Source organism: Platalea leucorodia, assembly GCF_965183815.1.
Source record: "Platalea leucorodia genome assembly, chromosome: Z".
Classification (NCBI taxonomy): Eukaryota; Metazoa; Chordata; class Aves; order Pelecaniformes; family Threskiornithidae; genus Platalea; species Platalea leucorodia.
Genome location: NC_138858.1, coordinates 36,053,262 through 36,075,959, shown reverse-complemented (window position 1 = coordinate 36,075,959; position 22,698 = coordinate 36,053,262). Strand labels below are relative to the sequence as shown.

Sequence of the window (22,698 nt, the reverse complement as noted above, 5' to 3'; positions counted from 1 at the left end):
TAAGGACTACTGTGCATTGTCTGCAGGCTTTGGTCATACATAAAGGCAGCAGTGCGGGAACTGGTCTGTAACACAGGGAAAGAACATGACGGCAATGTGCTGGAGAGATAATGGTGCTTACCCGTTTAATAGGAAAAGACAGTTTTGACAGGGTGCTAGGGCTCTGTTTTAAGAAACCTTGTTTATGGAATCATTTTACAAATATTGATACGTACCCTGGTGATGCTACAGTTGGTGGTATGATGGCCTGGTAGGATGGTATTTGGGAGCCTGATGGCTAATGGTCCTCTCTGGTAACAACTAAAAAGCCAGCATGTCCGTGGCTGTGCTATACAAAATAAAGATTAGATTCTCCTTCCAAAGGAAGTTCCAGCAGTTGCTGATTGCAGGGTAGGAAGTGTGCAGATTTACAGCATACAAATACAGAAAATGTTTCTTTTCACTAAAATGAGGACTGCTGAAGCACTGGAAATAGGACATTGCCTTTACATCTTGATCCTTGCATGCAGAAAAATGGTGCAGTGCTGGGGTACTGTAATACTTTAATCTACTTATTTGCTGTTGCTTTTCATGTGAAGTGGTAGGAAGCTTTCTTACTCTTTCTAGGCTGAACTAAAATATTTTACAACTAAGTGAATAAAGTAGTGATTGGTTGTTAAGTTACCTGCTGTAATGAATGATCCACCTTCCCTCAAGTTCTTTTATGAGCTATGTGATTGTACATCTCTCAGTTGTGGTTCTCTTACTTCAGATGACCATTCATAGTTCCTCCATGCTCTGTGTAGCAGGTCATCACCTTGTGTTGGTTTTTTCTGTTCCAGTATTTCAGAGTTCTTGGCCCATCTCAAGGTTAGCAAACGTGCTGTGAGGGGAGGGGACCAGAAGGTCCATCTGTCCTCCGCAATTTTGAAGATATTTCCCCCCACACCACACACACTTAATATGGCTACTGAGATTTGTATTGGAAGACACCTGGAACAGGGCACTGCTTCGGTGCTAGTCACAAAATAGTTGTGGTGTGCAAGTACGAGGGAGTAAAAACTCATTCTTGCCATCTAGTAGATCTGAACTTTGATTACTGGATTTTTTTTTTTTTTTTAAGACAATCACTGCAAATTTGTTATTTGAAAATCTCCCCCCCCCCCCCTTTTTTTTTTTTTACCCTTGAGAAATTATTTGAAAGCAACTAGCCATTTCTCTTAGCAGGAAAGGCAAAAGCAAATGGAATGTTTAATCTAACCAGGCATGGACTGAGTGAAATGTAGTTTCCTAAAAAGCAAATGTGAAATGAGGATATAGAAGCATTGGAACATACAGTCGTGGTGATGGCATGTTATTGAGGGACTAACTCAGGTCCTTGTTTGTGTACCAGAAAAAAAACCCAGCCTCTAAATCTAGCTAAAAATTATTTCTTTGAAAATGATACGTTAGCAGATGGTATTCATGGAATCAGCTAATAAAAATAAGTGTTTTACAAAACTTTCAGTCATTTTGAGTCTTTTTTTATTTCTTAGCACTGTTCTTTCAAGGGCATACTACTTAAGACATTTGAGGAGGACATGTAAGTGAGTACATTTCTCTACTGCTTGTATAAATATTTTAATTTGGACAGATTTGTTTACATATTGAGAGTCTGAATGCACTAAAATACAATTGCTTTCTTCATATTTGTTTTGATAAACATTTTATTTCTGCTTTACTGAGTAGGAAGTATAGGATCTTAAGCATACTTATTTCTAATGTTTGTTGTCAATGGGAAGTCTTTAACCAGTTGAGCAGATTTACTGTGAAGTGCTAAACCTGTTCTTTTGCCAAATAGATGGGATGCTTCATAACCTAGAGCCTGTGGTTCTCTTGATCCAGGCTTTGGAAAGAACTTTACTTTGGGAGTATGAAGAGGTGTTACAGGCTGAGGCTTTGGCAGGTACCCAAACTAAATGCTCAGCCAGGTTATTTTGTTCTCTAGATTTAGAAGCTAGAATGTGCAAAATATAAAATGAGTTTTTGGTTGGCCTTAGTAGGTTTGGTTTTTTTTTCTGAACTACAGAAAGTGTGAATTTGCAATGTGAAGAGAGAGGGAGATTGTGTGTGGCTCCTACATGGCTTTCTTGGTCTGTAGATTCATTTTTCAGGAAGGAATGGTAGAAGGTGTCTCTGTGTTAGAATTATAAGGCAGTTTGCATTTTGGCCTGTAAATCCATGCAGGACATGAAGTAGTGATTTGCATTTACAATTCAATGTCTGATGTTCTAATTTTTCAAAGATTGTTCAAGTCAGATCTGAGAAGTGCAAAGTCCCCTGTTAATTTCAGTGCAAGTAGCATCATAAAGATAAAAAGCTGTGTCCACTGAAACATGAAGAAGAAAGTTCTTAAACCCTATGTGACCTACAGCAAATTGCTGCTTTCTGATAAAAATTCATATGCTTGATACACTGCTTTCCTTTTCACCTCACCAAGGAGGAGCCAAATAGAAAGAATTAGTTGGGGTGTTTGAGAGACGGAGGAGGAAGTAAAAAATGGTACACTAAATTACACTAAATTGTAACATTAAAGTAGTCTCAAAGTTAAGGTTTGTAATAAAACCAGTATGTTTATAGTTAAATACACAATGTAAAGCTTTCTGAATAAAAATAAAAGACCATAATATATTCCTGTAATTAATGGAACTGTCTTATAGAAAATAAATGTCTATATAACAGGTTAAGTAAGATTAGGCAGTGTAGTCTGAATTATAAATTGTACCTTTATGTTCTATATTTTCCAGTGCAGTCTAGGGTATGAAGAGTGGTATATAAGTAACAATATGCTGACTTTTGTTTGTCTGCCTGCAGGAGGAGAAAAGATACTGCCATTGCTTTTCTTGAAGGATTTTTATTTGTTATTGGGGCTTGTGTGTTTATACATAGACCTAAGTAAACTTGCTGTACGTCAGCTTCCCTGAAATACTTTTAAGAAAATTGGGAGGCAATTTAGGTATCTATCTTAAGGGAGTTTAAGTGAGAGAACGTAAACTGATAGCGACAACAGGACAGTATGGCGCTGATGATGTAGGCCAGCAATGAAGAGAACACAAACGTAATAGATTTGCTCTCTAGTAGCCATACAGTACTAATCAGTACAGGCTAATAAAGACTTTGGTACCTGTACCTATACCCTATACAGTAGGGCAAACATGGGACGTGTTGTAGTGCTCGTTCCCCAGGTCCTCACCTAGGACTAGAAGTTGGGATGAAACCTGGGGTGTGATGGGCTGGCAGGAACCCTCCACACGTAGGAAAAGAGGCGGGTGCTTTGCTGGTAAGACCTTTTTGTGGTTGACTGGATTGCCATGGTGCCCCTTCTCTGCTGGTGTGACAGTGGTACTTTTGTTGGACAGCTGGAGCTCAGGGCTGTAAGTTGCTTTGAGAATATGACTTTTCCTGTAGCATGTGTGGAGCCGACGGACGTGGAAGCTTAGCAAGTGGCTAAACAGTTGAAGCAGAGCTGCAAATGCTTCAGCTTTTAAGAACTGTAGTTTTTTGCTACATAAAATTACATAAATATTAAAATTGTATACGTAATAATCAAGTTGAATCCCAGTATGGGAGAAAATAAAGGTATTTAAATCGTATTTAAAATTGTTGTTAACAGTCTGATGGTAAAACTGCTGGATTTTGGCTGTTGGGCAATTCACTACTTCATTACAAAGGGCAGGATTTGTCCCTCAGTATGTTCAATAATAAATATCTAATAGTTGCCAAGTACTGAATTAGAGATTTTGTTTTTCTACAGAAGGTGAATTTTTCAAGTACTGCCACTAAAAAATGACAGAAAATAAAGCTGAAAAAGAGTTTTGGGATGTTGTCTAGCTGTATCCCAATTTTCTGCCCCAGAAGGGATACAAAAAACAGAGCCAATGTTTTTAAAGCTTTTGGGTGGTGGACAGAGGAGGATGGTAGGGGAAGTTGATGATTCTGAGTGAAACAAACAAAAACCAAACACACACACCCCCACCCCCCACAACAAGAACAAAAAAAATCTGTCCAGTCATATTTTCATGTCCCCTTTTGTCTTGGTTTGTTTTTTGTGTGTGTGTGCGTGTTGCTGTCAGGTTTAGAGCAGCCGCACTCCTCTGTCGTTTCTCTTCTTAAATTCCTCCTTCAAGGTTCTTCTCTTCTGGTCAGCACTTAAATATTCATCTCATTGACATGATCTGTTGCTTACCACTGCTTAACCTTACTTGGATAGAGCCCATTATAGAGCCTAAACCTGTTGTTTTAAAGTTGTAGACAGATTATCTTTTCCGGATCCAGTTGTGCACATTGAAGGCTGTGTAGCTTCTAGCTATTTGTCACTACCACGAATGTCCCGTTTGTCACCAGTTCTCCCTATGGAGCAATTTGTGAGTGCTCACGAGTCTTTCAGACAAAGCTGGCCGAGGTACCGCTTTTGTCAGATGGCTTCCTCTTATGCAAGTGAGTATACTTGAAGTGAATTAGGAAGAACAAAACCTTTTGGCACAGCTGCAGGCTTCTGACAGGACTATTTTTGGCATTGCTGTTTGCAGAGTGAGCATCTGTTTACTACTTTTTTGGATGGAAATAGTATTTGGTCATATCTCTTGAGATTTAGGTCTGAATACAGAGTCTGAAACTGCACTGGAACTGATATGGAGAATTGAGAGCTTGGACACAGTGATAAGTTTTGAGTATTTGTGTTCTATAAATAGCAGTAAAAATTACTCCATTGCATATGGACTAGTAAAAAAAGGACGACAAAGCCATAAACATCACTTAAATAAGCAAAGAGGGCACACCCATTTAGCATGGATAAAGTGTTAAGCATATGACTTGTTTTTGTAAAGCTAGATTTTATAAATGAGTGATAAAATGGCTATAAAAGACCTTCTGAGTTATATAAGGGAAAAAAATCTTTTGTGTTTATGTTTACAGTTTGACTAAACTAAATCTTTTTTTAGGGCATCCAAGATGGATCTCAAATGTGCTCTGGAAGAATGTTCAATGGCACTGAACTTATTTCTTAACAATAAGTTCTCTGAAGCCCTGGAACTACTTCGTCCATGGTGAGGTCCTGTTATTTGCTGAAGTTACTGTAAACAGATAGTGTTACATATGCTATCTGGTAGCTGAAGATTAATTTAAGGCCTCTGAAGGTAGTAGTTTTCATTTATTCCCTTTTGTCCTAAGGCATTTCTCAGTATCTTTGGGTTTTAGCAGTGCACTTGTTTCCCCTTAAGACTATCGCAAAACCTGTTAATGAAGCACTGAATTGTTCTGTTAGAGTTTATCATTCAAGCTGTCTTTCCTTGCGCAGAGGAGAAAAGCAGGGGAGCAAGACCTTATCCAGTGTATCTTTGATCAGAGAATTTTTACAATGGAACTGCTTTTGACAAGACAACAAAGCTGGAACAAAACTCCAGAATACTCTTTTTGTGGCTTTTTGTATTACATTTGAGTCACAGTAGTGTTCACCCTTAAAGCCCACCTTTTCATCTGCTGACTAATTCTGCCTGTTCCCCTGTTGCCTTTACTCCACTGAGAAGAAAAGCATGGCAGTACAGTTGCAGGGAACGAAAGAATACTGAAACGTTCGTAGGGTAAACCTGGCTTACCTGTGACTGCGTGGGGAGGCAATCTGGGTGGCTGCTCTTTAGGACTGGGATCTGAATCCCATTCACTGTTCTTCTCCTTTCTGTCTTTCAAAGATGCGTATGATGCTGAGGGATGTGTCAGTGAGAGGGATCTGTGGCTTGTGTTTAGTAGAGTGAGGTAAAGTTCTTGCTCTGCAGTTTGGTGATAGCAAGACAGGATTCAGAATGATGGGTTGGTGGTGTTAGGTCAGTAGTATGGATGGGTGGAAGAACACCATTAAATGAAACCTTGGGAGGATGACATAGCTATCAAGTGTTTGCTTTTAGTGGTTTGGAGAGCTCAAGTATAGAGGAGGTAGGCAGGGATAACACCTTTTCAAATTAGCTATGCTTACACCCAGGCTCTCTTCTTTGAGCATTGCAGTGTTATCTGTAATAGAGCAATGCTTTGAGAAGGCCCACCTGCACTTGTGTATGCTAAAACTATTTTTGGGCAAAATACTAAGTTCTACATGCAAGAATTGCACATGCATGTATTACTAAACACACTCCCCCCCCCCCCGATGTTTTTTGTGTGTTTCATATATATATATTTATTTTGCGTTGTAAAACAAAAAAACCCTTCTTTCATACAATAGTGTTTTTATGTACAATGAAGTATTGTTTTAGTTGATGTTTGCTATAAAGAAAAAAATATAAAACCCGTGGCATTTACAATGCTTTCAGTCCATGGCAGCTAATAGACTTTGAGCTTATTATACAGCATATTCAGCTAATCTGCAAAGGAGGACCTGGCTTAGCAAGGAAACAAAAAGCCACCTTTAAAAATGAAAAAGCCCAATTGTTTTACGGAAAAATAGCTTTTTAATGAAAGTTAAACTTAAGTCCTTGAATAATATAAAAATTTTAGGGAAAGTGTTGATATATTTTAAAAAATAAACACTTAGCCCAAGGGTCTATCTTCCTTTACTCTGCTAAAGTTTCCTGTCTTCAAAACTACATTTGGTGGGTGTCTCCTTGATTTAGGGGGGAAGGAAAAAAGTTGAGGAAACTGGAGAGTATCCAACAGAGGGCTAGCAGCATTGCTGGAAGACTAGAACATATGGCTCATTAAGATTGTGAGAGCTGAGTTTGTTTTAGTTTGGCAAAAAAGGAGACTTGGGCATTAATCTAATAGCGGTCTGGAGCTATTGAGAGGAAGTTGCAAAGACAGACATCCTTCTTCATAGTGGCAGATGGTAAAACAAGAGGCAGTCACCACAAGTTGAGGCTTAGGAGGTTCAAACTGGACATTAGGAAAAAGTGCATTGATAGTACAGTACCAGAGAGGCTGCCAGAGGACTATGCAGTCTTCATTTTCCTGAACCTGTTGAAACTTGATTAGACAAAACCTGAGTTCACCTGACATAACATTGGCAATAGTGCTGCTGCAGCTGGTAGGTTTGAGTATATGACCTCCTGTGGCCACCTTCCAGCAACATTGGTTTTTTTTTGATTGTGTAATTATGTTGTGAAAGCCAGGCTGGTTCATTGCAGCTTTTTATGCAGGACTGAGCATGTGTGTACTGACTTTTCTATGACACAAATGCAGATTTTTTGTGTCTTTGGATGAAGTAGTAATGTTAGAAGGATGTCCTTATATTAAGTGAAAGCAGATGAACGTGTATTTATGTCAAGGCTTAATTAGCTAAATTAAATAGATATACCAGCAGACTATAAATGGGATATAATTAAGTGCAAATGTTTGTATAACCCAGTTTGGATACTTTCTGGAACTTGCTGCGACAGTATGCTGCAGAGGCAGACATAGCACCCAGTGGAAGATGATACTTGCTAGGTTATGCTTTCATGTCCATTACTTTCCTGCTTTATTCTTCTGTCTTTTCACAAATTAATGCAAATATCTCAGCATTTAGTTTTGTATTGTAATTTAAAGTTTTGCTCAAATGCACAAGATTTATATGTTTGCCCTAGGTCTAAAGATAGTATGTACCACGCCCTTGGGTACAGCACTATTTTAGTTATGCAAGCTGCTATGACCTTTGAACAGCAGGATATACAAATGGCAGTTTCTACAATGAAGGAAGCTTTGCAAACCTGCCAAAGGTAAGCCCAAGCAATGAACATCTATGAGGTACTTAATCCCCTAAGTGTTCTTCATAAGATATCCCAGCTGTCTGTACACTTTCAGAGCAGGCTGTTGTCAGTGTGATAGTGACCTAAACTTGGAAGGGTGGAGTAAGTCTTACTATCCAATCATTATTCGTAAGAATAAGTTTCCTAGTAATGTGGAAACAACAGACTTGTTGGGTCTGGCCATGTATAACCTCTAAAGTTAGTGAAATGGTTGATGGGCTATGTAGACCTACACGTAAGCTGACATTACATGACTGAACTGCCTGAGCTATTTGAATTGTGACTTTTTTTTTTCATGGGGATCAACACTTTAAAAGCTCCATATTTTGAATTTTCCTTTTCATCATGAAAATATTCTTCTTTTAAAAGTTGTTTTCAAAGGTAGACCCAATAGTCTACTAGGATTAAGCTTGTACTGAGGTTTCTTCTAAAACCAAAGAATTCTTTTTATTATCGTTTCAAATGTAAGTGTTTAGCTTACCTTAAAATTAAAGGGCTATTATTCCCATCAAGAATTATCTGAATGTTTTGCTTCTGGTCTTGCTTGGAAAAAACAATGAAATAGAATAGAAAACAGAAGTTATTAGTGACCTTTTATTTTTTAATTAAAAAAACTTGGAAAATGGGTTGTCAAAGCAAAAGTGTTTAACAAGCCTCTGATAAAAACAGAAATGAGTGCTTTATTCTACTGTACTGGTGATTCCTCCTATTGGTTAGGCTGTAATTTATCATGAATGGTCTCCAAAGAAATTACCTCCAAATGTTGTCAGTTTAGACATTTAACATCACCTCCTTAACAATAACAAACGAAAGAAAAAGAAACGGGTCAAAATTATCAGATACTACCTGAAGAAAATAAAAAGTCAGCAGTTTATACCTCTTTTTCAGGTGTGCTATCAATGCACAGTTTCATCAGAACTATGTTGTTTAGTATGTGTAAAAATTAGGTGCCCGTTTCTACTGCAGATAATTTCAATAAGGGCCTCCATGGACAGTGGGATTGAGTGCACCCTCAGCAAGTTTGCCGATGACGCCAAGCTGTGTGGCACAGTCTGTCATGGTTTAACCCCAGCTGGCAACTAGGCACCACACAGCCGCGCGCTCACTCGCTCCCTCCTGGTGGGATGGGGAAGAGAATTGAAAGAGTAAAAGTGAGAAAACTCATGAGTTGAGATAAAGACAGTTTAATAGGTAAAGTAAAAGCTGCGTGTGCGAGCAAAGCAAAGCAAGGAATTCATTCACTACTTCCCATGGGCAGGCAGGTGTTCAGCCATTTCCAGGAAAGCAGGGCTCCATCGTGTGTAACGGTTACTTGGGAAGACAAACGCCATCACTCCGAACATCCCCCCCCTTCCTTTTTCTTCCTCCAGCTTTACACACTGAGCATGACATCAGATGGTATGGAATAGCCCTTTGGCCAGTCTGGGTCAGCTGTCCTGGCTGTGCTCCCTTCCAGCTTCTTGTGCACCTGGCAGAGCATGGGAAGCTGAACAGTCCTTGACCAGTGTAAGCACTGCTCAGCAACACCTAAAACATCAGTGTGTTATCAACATTTTTCTCATCCTAAATCCAAAACACAGCACTATACCAGCTACTAGGAAGAAAATTAACTCTATCCCGGCCGAAACGAGGACAGGTTGACACACTAGAAGGTAGGGATGCCATCCAGAAGGACCTTGACAGGCTGGAGAGGTGGGCCCGTGTGAACCTCATCAAGTTCAACAAGGCCAAGTGCAGGCTCCTGCACCTGGGTCAGGGCAATCCCAAGCAAACTACAGGCTGGGCAGAGAATGGATTGAGAGCAGCCCTGAGAAGAAGGACTTGGGGGTGTTGGTTGATGAGAACCTGAGCATGACCTGGCCATGTGCGTTTGCAGCCCAGAAAGCCAACTGTATCCTGGGCTGCATCAAAAGAAGCATGACCAGCAGGTCAAGGGAGGTGGTTCTCCCCCTCTACTCCACTCTCGTGAGACCCCACCTGGTGTACTGCATCCAGCTCTAGGTCCCCCCAGCATAAGAAGGACATGGATCTGTTGGAGTAAGTCCAGAGGAGGGCCACAAAGATGATCAGAGGGGTGGAACACCTCTCCTATGAGGGCAGGCTGAGAGTTGGGATTGTTCAGCTTGGAGAAGAGAAGGCTCTGGGGAGACCTTATAGCAGCCTTCTAGTACCCGAAGGGGGCCTACAAGAAAGCTGGAGATGGACTTTTTACAAGGGAGCAAAGTGATAGGACAAGGGGCAATGGCTTTTAAACTGAAAGAGGGTAGATTTAGATTAGATATCAGGAAGAAGTTCTTTACAATGAGGGTGGTGAGACACTGGAACAGGTTACCCAGCAAAGTTGTGGATGCCCCCTCCCTCAGAATGTTCAAGGCCAGGTTGGATGGGGCTTTGAGCAACCTGATCTAGTGGAAGGTGTCTCTGCCCATGGCAGGGGCGTTGGAACTAGATGATCTTAAGGTTCCTTCCACCCCAAACCATTCTATGATTCTATGATCTCTGCAGGATACAGGCTTTTATGCATAAGTGCTCTGGCCTAGTCTGTCACAAAACTCATAAAAGTCCAAGATAAAGGCAGTCAAACACTCAAAGGTGAAGAATTTTCAGAACTGCATGTGCCTAAATTGACTGTTTGTTTTGTTTTTTTTTAATGCATTGTGTTAACCTGTAGTGTTACAATTGCATTATCAGGATTCTGCGCTTTTCAATGTGCAGAATAGTGTAAACAAACAATAAGTTAATGCTCGGTATTTATAATTAATGAGTTCCTGGCTTACAAAGTACATTCTTTTTCTGAATGTAGAATTGTTTCTTTAGCTTCTTCGTAAAGCTGAGTTGTTTGTAAATAGTAACAAATTCATTTTTGCAATGCTGTACTAAAATAAACTAGCAATTTATAACATGGACAGTTGAGATCTGTTGGAAGTAAAATATGTGACTTTTGGCATCGTATCTGGCATAAAATGCCATAAAATACTGAAATATTTGTTTTCATTTATGTTGAAAACAGAGCTCCTTTTGATTTTTCATTCTAATTCTTAGTTCAAGTTTAAGAAATGGCAAAAAGTAACTTATAAAACTTTGAAGTCCAGTTCAAGTGACTTGGCCAGCATCAGAGAAGCCTCTGCAGCTGGTGGGTAGAAGTGGAGTGGAAGCTATTGTACACTTAAAGTAGATTAAATGCATGGTTGGAACATCAGTCAAGGTTGGATAGGCTGCTGAGCCTAGATGCATACCAGTGGTCATGATTAGACTACCCAAAGAATTGCAGCTATTGGCAAGTCATCACTTTACTAAGAACGTCTATAAATTGTGGTTGGAATGGTTAAGAATTATAAATAATTAAGTTCAAGTTTGTGTTGAAATGTCACTGATGCTGTGTGGGTTGCTTTTCTTCCATGTACAACTGATTTAGATTCAGGAAAAGAAGCACAGTGATGGAATCCTTGTCCCATCTAGTTTCTAAACAGTCAATGGATCAGTTGAGTGAAGGTAAGTGGTTTATAATACAATTAAAATAACGAAGTGAAAAAAGCTCAAAACACCCTACTAATGTGTACAAATATGCTTAACTCTGACTAGTGTCTTCCAGTAAAACAAACAAACAAATGGGTGGTTTGGTGGTGATGGTGGGTTTTTTTATGTTGGTTTTTTTTTTAATTTGAATGCAAAGCTTCTCAAAATGGTGGATTCAGCCTAATTTTTTTTGGCTCTGAGCATGCATGAATTAAGAAAGGAATACCTTTCACAACACATTATAGGACTGAAGAGAGGTTGTTTTTTGGTTTTTTTGTTTTGTTTTGTTTTTTTAAAAAAAACCCTTAAGACAGCTCCCAAAAGTTTAAGAATCATTGATGCTGTGGAATACATCCTTATCATTAGCTACATTGGAATCTGAGTATGTTAACAAGTTTTGTGCTTGTCTGTTTTGCCTTAAGGTGTTTTGGGAAATGGTATCAGTACATTGTTCATGGTTCTGAATGCTGATCTCCTATTTCTGATTCGGGCAGAATCAAGTATGCATTTTTTTCTAACCTGACGCAAAAGAATCCTCTTTAATGTTGGACACATCAAACTCGCCACATGTGCACTGTACATACAGCAGCCTTGTGCATGTGGCTGGTCTTGCAGCATGGGCGCAGAATAACTCGTGTCACGTGTGTTAAGTCAAATGTAGTTTAGTGCTGCATGAGGACAGAAAGTCTGCTCGGGGCTTTCAGTTTATTGAGCATGACTTGGTGAAAACCTGTTCATAATGTCTTACTGGACTTAGGAAAATCCTGAGCCACAGTGAGTGTTACCATTTATCTGTAAAGGTTTTTCTCTGAGACATGGAAGGAGGGTTGGAAGACCTAGTTGCTGTAGGCTGATATTTAAACTTAGGATCAATGGAAAGTACAGGAGATCATCCACCAGAATGACAAGTAGCTTTTGCCGTAGGCTGAAGTCAGCTCTGGCAAGGTCAAAGTTTTTGTCTGAGGAGAAGTGAAATAGAAGAATTTTATTGGGATTTGTGTGTTACAGCTATTACTCAGCAGTTATCAAAACAGCAACAGCAGAATCTTTTTTTTTTAATGTCAGCATTTTATTTGTTCCATTGACCCCAAGAAGAGAATATTGACAATACATTTGCTGACAGTAAATAACTTTTCTTTCTTATATAGAGGAAATGCATGCTGAAATCTGCTATGCTGAATGCTTACTACAGAAAGCAGCTCTCACCTTTGTACAGGTAAAGTAAATTGTTTAGTTTGTATCTCCGTGTAGCAGTTTAATGGAAAGATGCTAGTACTTGTAAAACAACATTCCCACAATAGATCTGGTATTTAAAAACCAAACATTTTCCTAGTGAATGAATGATATTTCATGTCACTGATTGAAAGTACAGTAAATGCTATGCTACCCAGCAAAATCCTCTGCTTATATGAATAACCAAAGATGTTATTGATACCCAGGAACCAAAAACCTAAGGTACTTTGAAGTCTTACACATATGGTATGTTTAAATGACTCGCGTCACATCTGAGTGTCCAGCACTTGTTTAAGAAGATGCTCAAGTATGAGGAAACGTCTTGTTTGAAAATGCAAGTCTTTCTTCGCACAAAAAGGATAGAATGTTTCCCAGCTAACACAACTTCAACTGATGCACACTTGTCTCTAATTCAGTATCACTCTCCATATACTTTTGATGTGGTGTCAGGAACAATATAGTAATGAATGATTATAAAATGAGCATGCTTTAGTGTTGCTGAGGTAATAATTCAGTTCACACAAAGATCTGCTGTTTAATACTGTCTGGTGCTTCTTGTTTAGCTTGTGGTTCAGGGACTTCATGCTACAGTGTTTTCAAATTCGATTTGAAATTTGATTCCTGAAAACAGGAGTTGTTAGTCATACTTTTTTTACGTATGTGAATGTTTTATGAATGTATTTTAGGCGATCCCCTCAAATGTAAATTATGAGGAAGACGTGAGGCACAAAGATACTAAGATCGGATGGACCTAAAAAGTTAATTTGGCAAAGCTTTTATATAAAACACTTAGTACTTTGTCCGGAAGCGTCAGGAAATATTATTAATGGGATGCCAGTCTTTCCTATAAGTGACTTTCTCCTTTGCTAACCAAATGGAAGCAACGCTCTTTTTTGTCTTGTGTGTGGGGTTTTTTTAAGCGTGACGAAGATTTTTAAACAGTTGTTGAAGGAGGTGAATTTAGGACTGTATAAAATGAAAAAAAATCCATAAGCATATACTTTCTCTAATGCAGCACCTCGCTGTCCATCATCCCAGAGATCCATTGCTGTTGCCTGTAATACCCTGCTCTGCTGATTGCTGTCATGCCCTGTATTTTTCATCCTTGACTGACCTTGATTCATCTGAGGGTGATGATGATAACGAAAATGTAACCATTCAGAAAGAGGTAGCAAGAATGCTTGCACTAAAACACTTGCGTTTGGGTGTTCAGTCTTGCAGACAAGCAATTGAGGTCTTGTGAAGCGGTGACCGTTTTATGGAAGCCAGAATTTCCTTTGATGATTCTGAGGCTTTTTTGTGCCTTTTCATTTTCCACATCATATATGCTGTCCCTGAGTATTTAAATGTGCATTTCTGAATGCTTGCACACGTTCCCCTTCTGTCTGAATTCTAAGAGAAAAAATTCTGTCCTATTGAACTATTAACCATCTTGCTTTTCAGGCATTTATTTTTGATGGCTAGTACATTGTGGCGTTGCTTTCGTTTTTCTAGAGGTTAATAAGCACATATGTTGGGTAGTACGTGTGGTTACTGTTGATCAGCAACGGGAATTTATCTGTTCAGGGGATTCTTCGGTTTGCCCTCTGCCAGGTCCTGGGCTCACTTGTGTGTGTCAGAATCGGTATTTCAAAACTCTCTAAAAAGTTCCTACAGCACCATCTGGTGGAGAGCTTTCGTGTTCCATTTATATGCATTGGAAATTCTGTTAAAAGTAACACTTCGACTTTTTTTTCACCCCCCTCTTAAGTTTTAAAACGTGTAACACGCACCAGAGAAATGTTTCCCTGCCAGCTTAAAGCAAGTGTTAACTTAAGTCTTAAAGATGAGTTTAATAATGGAAAAACATTTTTGCTATTTCCAATGACTGTTAAGTTATAAAGAAATTTAAATGTAGCTGGAAGATTTTTGTGTATGTGTTATATGTAATAGATGAATACACATTCTTTTTGTACAATTAATTTTTTTTCTTCCAGGATGAAAATATGATCAACTTTATCAAAGGTGGCCTCAAAATTAGGACAAGTTACCAAATATACAAGTAAGCCATTAGAAAACACTTGGATTCATACCAACATTCAGTTGATATAAGCAGGTGCAGTTGAATTAATGCCTTCAAAATAAAAAGAAATATTTTAATAGCAATCATAATGATTATACTTCATATAATTTCTAAGTCATGTTTCCCCTTCCCTCCTTTTTTTTCCTGTCTCAAAAGAGAATGTCATCACGTGCTACAGATGACTCAGGGGAACAAAAGCAAAATTGAGACTTATTACCAGTTTGAAGGAGGAGTAAAACTTGGAATCGGAGCATTCAACTTGGTATGACTTTTTCAGACTACAGAAAGGCCATTGGGATAATTCTGTAGAATTCTTTCTTTGCAGATACAGTACTGTAATCCTGGTTTAAAGATTACACATTTGTAAAACAGAGATACGGGCTTTGAAGGTTTTATGCAATATGAAAACAGCAGTGGTTTTTTGCCTGCATGCCTTCTAGGATCTTTCTACTAATTTATTCTGAATTGTGTTTAATTCTCTTGGACTAATTTATATATGTATTTCTTAAGAGGAAAAGCAGCTACATCACAGAATCATAGAATCATTAAGGTTGGAAAAGACCCTTAAGATCGAGTCCAACCATTAACCTATCACTGCCAAGTCGACCACTAAGCCATGTTCTCAAGCACCACGTCTACACGTCTTTTAAATACCTCCAGGGATGGGGACTCAACCACTTCCCTGGGCAGCCTGTTCCAATGCCTGACTACCCTTTTGATGAAGAAGTTTTTCCTAATATTCAACCTAAACTTCCCCTGGTGCAGCTTGAGGCCGTTTCCTCTTGTCCTGTCGCTTGTAACTAGGGAGAAGAGACCAACCCCCACCTTGCTACAACCTCCTTTCAGGTAGTTGTAGAGAGCAATAAGGTTAAACAACCCCAGCTCCCTCAGCCGCTCCTTCTAAGACTTGTGCTCTAGACCCTTCATCAACTTCGTTGCCCTTCTTTGGACACGCTCCAGCACCTCGATGTCCTTTTTCGAGTGAGGGTCTCAAAACTGAATACAGTACTCGAGGTGCAGCCTCACCAGTGCTGAGTACAGGGGCCCTATCACCTCCCTGGTCCTGCTGGCCACACTATTCCTGCTACAGGCCAGGATGCCATTGGCCCTCTTGGCCACCTGAGCACACTGCTGGCTCATGTTCAGGCGGCTGTCAACCAACATCCCCAGGTCCGTTTCTGCCAAGCAACTCTCCAGCCACTCCTCCCCAAGCCTGTAGCATTGCATGGGGTTGTTGTGACCAAAGTGCAGGGCCTGGCACTTAGCCTTGTTGAATCTCATACAGTTGGCCCCGGCGTAATGATCCAGCCTGTCCAGGTCCCTCTGCAGGGCCTTCCTACCCTCCAGCAGATCGACACTTCCACCCAACTTGGTGTCATCTGCAAACATGAGGGTGCACTCAATCCCCTCATCCAGATCATCAGTGAAGATGTTGAACAGGACCGGCCCCAGTACTGAGCCCTGGGGAACACCACTTGTGACCGGCTGCCAACTGGATTTGACTCCATTCACCACCACTCTCTGGGCTCAGCCGTCCAGCCAGTTTTTTACCCAGCACAGAGCGCACTTATCCAAGCCAAGAGCAGCCAGCTTCTCCAGGAGAATGCTGTGGGAGACTGTGTCAAAGGCTTTACTAAAGTCCAAGTAGACAACATCCACAGCCTTCCCCTCATCCACTCAGCACGTCACCTTGTCACAGAAGGAGACCAGGTTAGTGAAGCAGGACCTCCCTTTCATAAACCCATGCTGGCTGAGCCTGATCCCTCGGTTGTCCCGCACTTGCTGCGTAATGGCACTCAAGATGATCTGCTCCATGGCCTTCCCCGGCATGGAGGTCAGGCTGACAGGCCTGTAGTTCCCCAGATCCTCCTTCTGACCCTTCTTGTAGAGGGGCGTCACGTTTGCTAGCTTCCAGTCATCTGGGACCTCCCCGGTTGACCAGGACTGCTGATAAATGATGGAGAGTGGCTTGGCCAGCTCCTCTGCCAGCGCCCTCAGTATCCTCGGGTGGATCCCATCTGGGCCCATGGACTTGTGTGCATCCAGGTGGAGGAGTAGGTCAGTGACTGTCACCTCTTCAACAACTGGGACTTCACTCTGCCTCCTATCTCCATCTCCCAGCTCAGGGGCCTGAAAAACCCGAGGATGACTAGCTTGACTATTAAAGACTGAGGCAAAGAAGGCATTAAGTACCTCTGCCTTCTCCTCATCCTTCGTGGCAAGGTTACCTTCTGCATCCAACAAAGGAGGGAGATTCTCCCTAGCCCTCCTTTTGTCACTGACATATTTATAAAAACTTTTTTTGTTGTCTCTTTAACGACGGTGGCCAGTTTAAGTTCCAGCTGCGCCTTCACCTTTCTGATCTTCTCCCTGCATAACCTCACAACATCCTTGTAGTCCCCCTGAGTCACCTGCCCCTTCTTCCAAAGGCAGTAGGCTCTCTTTTTCCTGAGTTCTAGCCAAAGCTCTCTGTTCATCCAGGCCAGTCTTCTCCTGTGCCTTTGAGATTTCCTTCTTGAATAACATCCAGCCTTCCTGGACTCCTTTGCCCTTCAGGACTGCCTCCCAAGGGACTCTCCCAGCCAGACTCCTAAAGAGGCCAAAGTCTGCCCTTCTGAAGTTCAGGGTAGTGGTTTTGCTGGCCCCCTTCCTTACTTCTCCAAGAATTGAAAATTCTCTCATTTTATGGTTGCTGAGCCCAAGACAGCCTCCGACCACCACATCGCCCACCAGGCCTTCTCTGTTCGTAAACAGCAGGTCCAGTGGGGCACCTCCCCTGGTTGGCTTGCTTGCCAGCTGTGTCAGGAAGTTATCATCTCCCACACACTCCAGGAACCTCCGAGACTGCTTTCTCTCTGCAGTGTTGTATTTCCAGCAGATATCTGGTAAATTGAAGTCTCCCACAAGAACAAGGGCTAAGGATTGTGAGACTTCAGCCAACTGCTTGTAGAACACTGTCTGTTTCCTCATCCTGGTTGGGTGGTCTGTAACAGACTCCCACCAGGATATCTGCCTTGTTAGGCTTCCCTCTGATCTTTACCCATAAGCACTCAACCTTATTACCTTCGTGGAGCTCTAGACAATCAAAACACTCTCTGACATATAAGGCTACCCCTCCCCCTCTCCTCCCTAGCCTGTCCCTTCTAAAGAGCTTGTAGCCATCCATTGCAGCACTCCAGTTGTGTGAGTCATCCCACCATGTTTCTGTGATGGCGACCACATCATAGTTTTCCTGCCGCGCAATGGCTTCCAGCTCCTCCTGTTTATTGCCCATGCTGCGTGTATTGGTGTAAATGTACTTCAGTTGGGCTATTGATCTTGTCTCCGACACAGGTATGCCATCCCTAGGCTCATCCCTAGCAAGCCTGGTTTTATCCCCTTCCCCCTTTGCATCTAGTTTAAAGCTCTCTCAATGAGGCCTGCTAACTCCTGAGCCAGAATCCTTTTCCCCCTTTGTGACAGGTGAACCCCATCTGTCTCCAGCCGGCCTGGTGCCATGTAAACTGCCCCATGGTCGAAAAACCCAAAAACCAGCCTCTGAGCTACGTGTTTATGAGATGGGTCTTCCTGTTATTTTCTGTATGCCTCCTGCCTACTGAAGGGCTGGAGGAAAACACTACCTGCGCTCCTGATCCTTCAAGTAATTGCCCCAATTCTCTAAAGTCCCTTTTGATCGTCTTTGTGCCTCTATCAGCTACCTCATCACTACCAACCTGAACAACCAATAGCGGGTAATAATCGGATGATTTTACCAGCCTAGGGAGCTACCTGGTAGTGTCTCTTATCCTTGCCCCAGGGAGGCAGCAGACTTCCCTATGGGATGGGTCCGGTTGGCATATCGGGCCCTCTGTTCCCCTCAGAAGGGAGTCGCCTATGACAATTACCCTTCTTTTTTTCATACCAGTGGCCGTTGTAATGCGTGGGGCTGACTGGTTCCCCCAGGTCAACCCCTTGGATGGACCACTGTCTGTATCTTCATCCTCCTGGCCCTTGAGTTCCAGAGCCTCATACTTATTGTGTAAGGGCACCTGGGGGGACAAGGTAGGCCAGGAGAGGATTTGCCTGCTGTGCCAAGCAGGGATCTGCTTCCATCCTCCTCCGTCTCTTGGGTCCCCTCCTTCTGCCTGGTGGCAAGATGGTAGGGGAGCCTCTCCTTCTCTTGATGCTTCCATCTAGTGTGCTTGTCTCAGGGATGGTAGGGAGTGGCTCCACCAGTAGCTGGAATTTTTAAGATGCTTATGCTGTTGGTTACAGGATACCTGGAGTGACTGCTTTTATTGTAACACACCCATGTATACCATTCTATTGCTTCAGTGGCATACTGTAGATTGACATAGATAATTACAAGTTCAGAAGAATGAGCAGTAGTTTACCGAGTTTGTGCAAAAGAAAACCAGGTATATCCATTAGTGTTTTTCTTTACAATTTACTACAGTTGCCTTTTCACATCTGTTGTGGCAGTGGTGAGAGTTGGTTTCTGCTGGTATGTTAATTTCTGTATCATTCTAGACTGGAGCTGACCAGTTCTCAGTATGGTCAGAAGAACTCAGGTCTACCTGTACCTGTCAGTCTTCAAAACCCAAGCAACTGGTAGATGTCTGTGTTAATGAGTGCTCTGACCTTTCCTATTCTTCATGAAGTCTCCTCAGTACGAAGCTTAACAGAAAAAGTCTCTGCTGGACAGAATGTAGTAGGGTGAATGGAGCTTTCAAAAACTGACCTTCAAATAGACCTTCTTGTAATGCTTATTGAAAAGGTGGTTGTGATCTTTACAAGTTTTCTGTTGTGTAGGATATGGAGAGTGCAGTTACAAGGGGAACAAAAAGTGCATGTAATAGAGGGCTAAAGGATGATAATAATAGCTAGTATTTCTAAAACATGTATGGTTGCTGGTGCTAATTCAGTGCTTCCACAGTAGGAACAAGTAGAACTTTTGTGATATCATTGTGTCACTTGATTGGGAGTAAAGGAAGATGACAATTGTAAAGTTTAAGTACTACTAAAACAGATAATACTTGCATTCCAAATGGCCCACAGTTTTCAAACAATTCTGATCAGCTGAAGACAGAAAAATATCCGTCATTATCTGAGGAAGCACAGCTGGACTCTGTCTTGCTGTTTCCATGCTGGATGATCATCAAAAGTCTGAGTTTCCCTGAAGCTGCAGACTGATTGTATGTTGTTGATCATGCATGTCTATTTTTGAGTTCTCCTGTGGTTTACTTTTTCACTAATGTGTAATGGCATTTAACTTAATAGCTGGCATTTTTTGCTCAAGTTTGTAGTGGTTTTACGTTTTTAAAAATTTATATAAGTTTTTATTTATCTTATTTTTGTTTGAAATGTATTTCAGATGCTGTCACTTTTACCAGGAAGGATCCTCCGACTTTTAGAGTTTATTGGATTTTCTGGCAATAGGGTATTGGATCTGATATTTGTTTTTTCAAATTAGTCTTTTCTCAGATAAAGACTGGATGGATTTAATGTCATATATTTCACACTAAAAGTATAATGATCTATATTGTTTATCAGTGTTTTAGTGTTGTTAAAAAGATGAGAAGTGGGCTAGATGATGCAAGCATAAAAGCACATATGGTGGTATCCTGATCTTGAACGTTCAGCCATGGAAAATGACCAGTCTGCTTCAGAGAGGGTTTTCAAATTGCAATTTCCTTTCCTTTTGCTGATCCTTAAGGAGAGGGTATCAGCTTTCTTTTCCAGCCTATACAGTCAGAAATTAATGTTCCTCATGCAGTAGCTGAGGGGAAAGTCACAGTTCTACATTGTTCCACACACGATCCCAGCCCATTTCTTTGGGAGAAGGAATTTCTGAATATCATGTGTCACTGTGGAATCTCAGTACATCTTTTTCTCATGTATGAGGAAAGTATTTGTAATCGTACCCTTGTTTGTGTAAACCTAGCCTTGTTTTGTAAGTATCTTACAGCCTTTCAAAACTTCTTTTGGTGCCCATAAGAAATAAAAACCCAAAACAAAAACAAACCAAGCAGCACGCAGAAGTATGCATAACTAAACTTCAAGTTATTAATGGGACAAAGAGTCACCATATGGTCTTATTGCTGTTAGTTTGTCCACAAATATGGTTCCGCTTACGTAAAATTAGACTTCAGTAGAGACCTTGTCATTCTGTTTCTTCCTGTGAAAGACCTGGTTCATGCTGAAGCTCCTCCATGATACACATTTTTGCCCTGACTGAAAAGGCAATAAAAGCTGAAAGGGAAAGAACAAACAATTTTGGAATATCAGCACGTTTTTTTGTATGGTGCTTGAATTCTCCTATAACTCATCAAGTTGCTATGCAATAAAACTCCTGTTAAGTTAGTATTTGTTTTGAGGCAAAACTGTTAAAATCTGGTATGTTTCTGAAGAGCCACTGCTCTTGAGCAGGGATGTTCTGAGCTCCTTGCAACATTTCCTCAAGCAATGAAGCTGTCATTTAATGGGCATAAACTGGAAAGGATGGGAAAAAGTTTCATACGTTAAGAGCAGAATAAGTTGCCATGAATCTGGATTCCTTTTCTCAGCACACACAAATTCACATACTAGCTTCTGGAAACAGTATCTAGAAGTTGGTGTGTTAGCAGAGCTAATATTTTGATCAGAACCTCAAAATAGTGGCTGACTTGATGGAAGAGAATTGAGGATAACTAGGGACTTCTGTGAAGGAAGACTCTTGCTGACACGTAGCACTGGAACAGTTGAGAGCGCTTCTCACCCAACATAGATTTAAAGATGTTATTCTGAAAGGATCATAGCCAGAAAATAGTGGGGAAGGGATGTAGACCTGTGTGCCTGCATGGTCTGTGTGGTGTTCCCATTTCACCATAGCACTGAAATGTACGGGTAATTTTATTCAGTGTTAGCTTAATCTTCTCCTTGCTGAGTGCTATCAGCTGTGGCAGAACTGTTTTGGTAGAAGGTTGTGTTGGATCTGAGATAAAGTGCTGAATTACAAAATACTTACATCTGAAAGGAAAACTAGATTTGGGGGAGCCAGAAACTATTAATAGTAACTCTGTATACTGATAGTTAATTCTGCATGTGTTTGTGATGTTTCATAGGAGTTGGGCCTCTGTCAACTACGGGAAGGCGCAGCTGGCAGCAGTTTGAGGGCCATTCTGTGTACTTTCACCCTGTTGGTTTATCATACTTACGTCTCCTTAATCCTTGGTGAGACCCACTGTGTAGCTGTTCAGTCATGCTACACATTCCGGTAGATATTGTGATTTTTTTTTTAACTGAATTTCAAAACTGTGGCCAATTAGCTTTGTAACAGGAGATTGCTGTATACTTAATTATGATCTGAAACGAGTATCTCTGACAAAGCTATGTCTGCAGAAACAGTGAGGATATGTACCATTATACCAACATCTTGTTCCATTTGCAGGGCTGTCTCAATATGCAACAGCAAAATATCACAAAATACTTTTAAGTTCAGACAAGTCCTTATCCATAAATTAATGTCAGATATTGTGACTATTTCCAGAAAGAAGTCTGTATTTCCAAACAATTTATTTGGAAGTCCAAACATGTAGAGAATTAATTGCTTTTGCCACGTGGGGCTAAAAGTCATCATTAATTCTGTACACATCTTTGACATATATTTTTATGTTCTTTAGTTTGGAGGTATTTTAGTCCTTGTTTCTCAGGCTCATCAGGAAATTAAGGAGAACTTCATTTCTTTCAGTATCACCTGTACTTCATTACTGAGGTCAAAATTAGGAAAAGAGGCAGATGAGGAATGTTTTCCTAACTTACTAAAGCAATTAAAGGGATTTAAAAAATCTAACTAGTATCTATAATGGAACAGTTTAAAGAGTATTCATGTATTCTATTCTGTTTCTACTTACAGACGTTTACTATCTTGAAAGCGTTTAGTACCTTCAGGACAAGAGTTCATTTGTATAGAAACACAATATGATTCAATAATTCTGCTTTTGTATAAAAGCAGTCATCCGTTAATCTATTCAAGCTATAATATGGTTCGGAAACCAAAATCTTAATCTATGAAATTTGTTTTTTTAAGTACATTGAGGCTGGTTTGTTATATTTTCTAGGTACAGGGGAAGCCAACCTTCAGGAAGCAGACAGTCTTCTCGAACCCTACCTCCAGAAATTTCCAAATGTGTGTATTCTCAA

At 40.7% G+C, this 22,698-nt stretch overlaps 1 protein-coding gene across 1 annotated transcript in view; it reads left to right on the top strand.

The window, feature by feature from the left end:
* TTC39B (tetratricopeptide repeat domain 39B) overlaps positions 1–22,698 on the top strand; it is a 76,728-nt gene that overhangs the window by 41,258 nt on the left and 12,772 nt on the right. Inside the window, exons 3-11 of the mRNA XM_082336595.1 lie at positions 4,959–5,063; positions 7,566–7,697; positions 11,143–11,219; positions 12,392–12,459; positions 14,453–14,517; positions 14,695–14,800; positions 19,892–19,957; positions 21,621–21,729; positions 22,617–22,684. Coding sequence (XP_082192721.1) covers positions 4,959–5,063; positions 7,566–7,697; positions 11,143–11,219; positions 12,392–12,459; positions 14,453–14,517; positions 14,695–14,800; positions 19,892–19,957; positions 21,621–21,729; positions 22,617–22,684 — 796 coding nt within the window. The remainder of the gene's footprint in view (positions 1–4,958; positions 5,064–7,565; positions 7,698–11,142; positions 11,220–12,391; positions 12,460–14,452; positions 14,518–14,694; positions 14,801–19,891; positions 19,958–21,620; positions 21,730–22,616; positions 22,685–22,698) is intronic.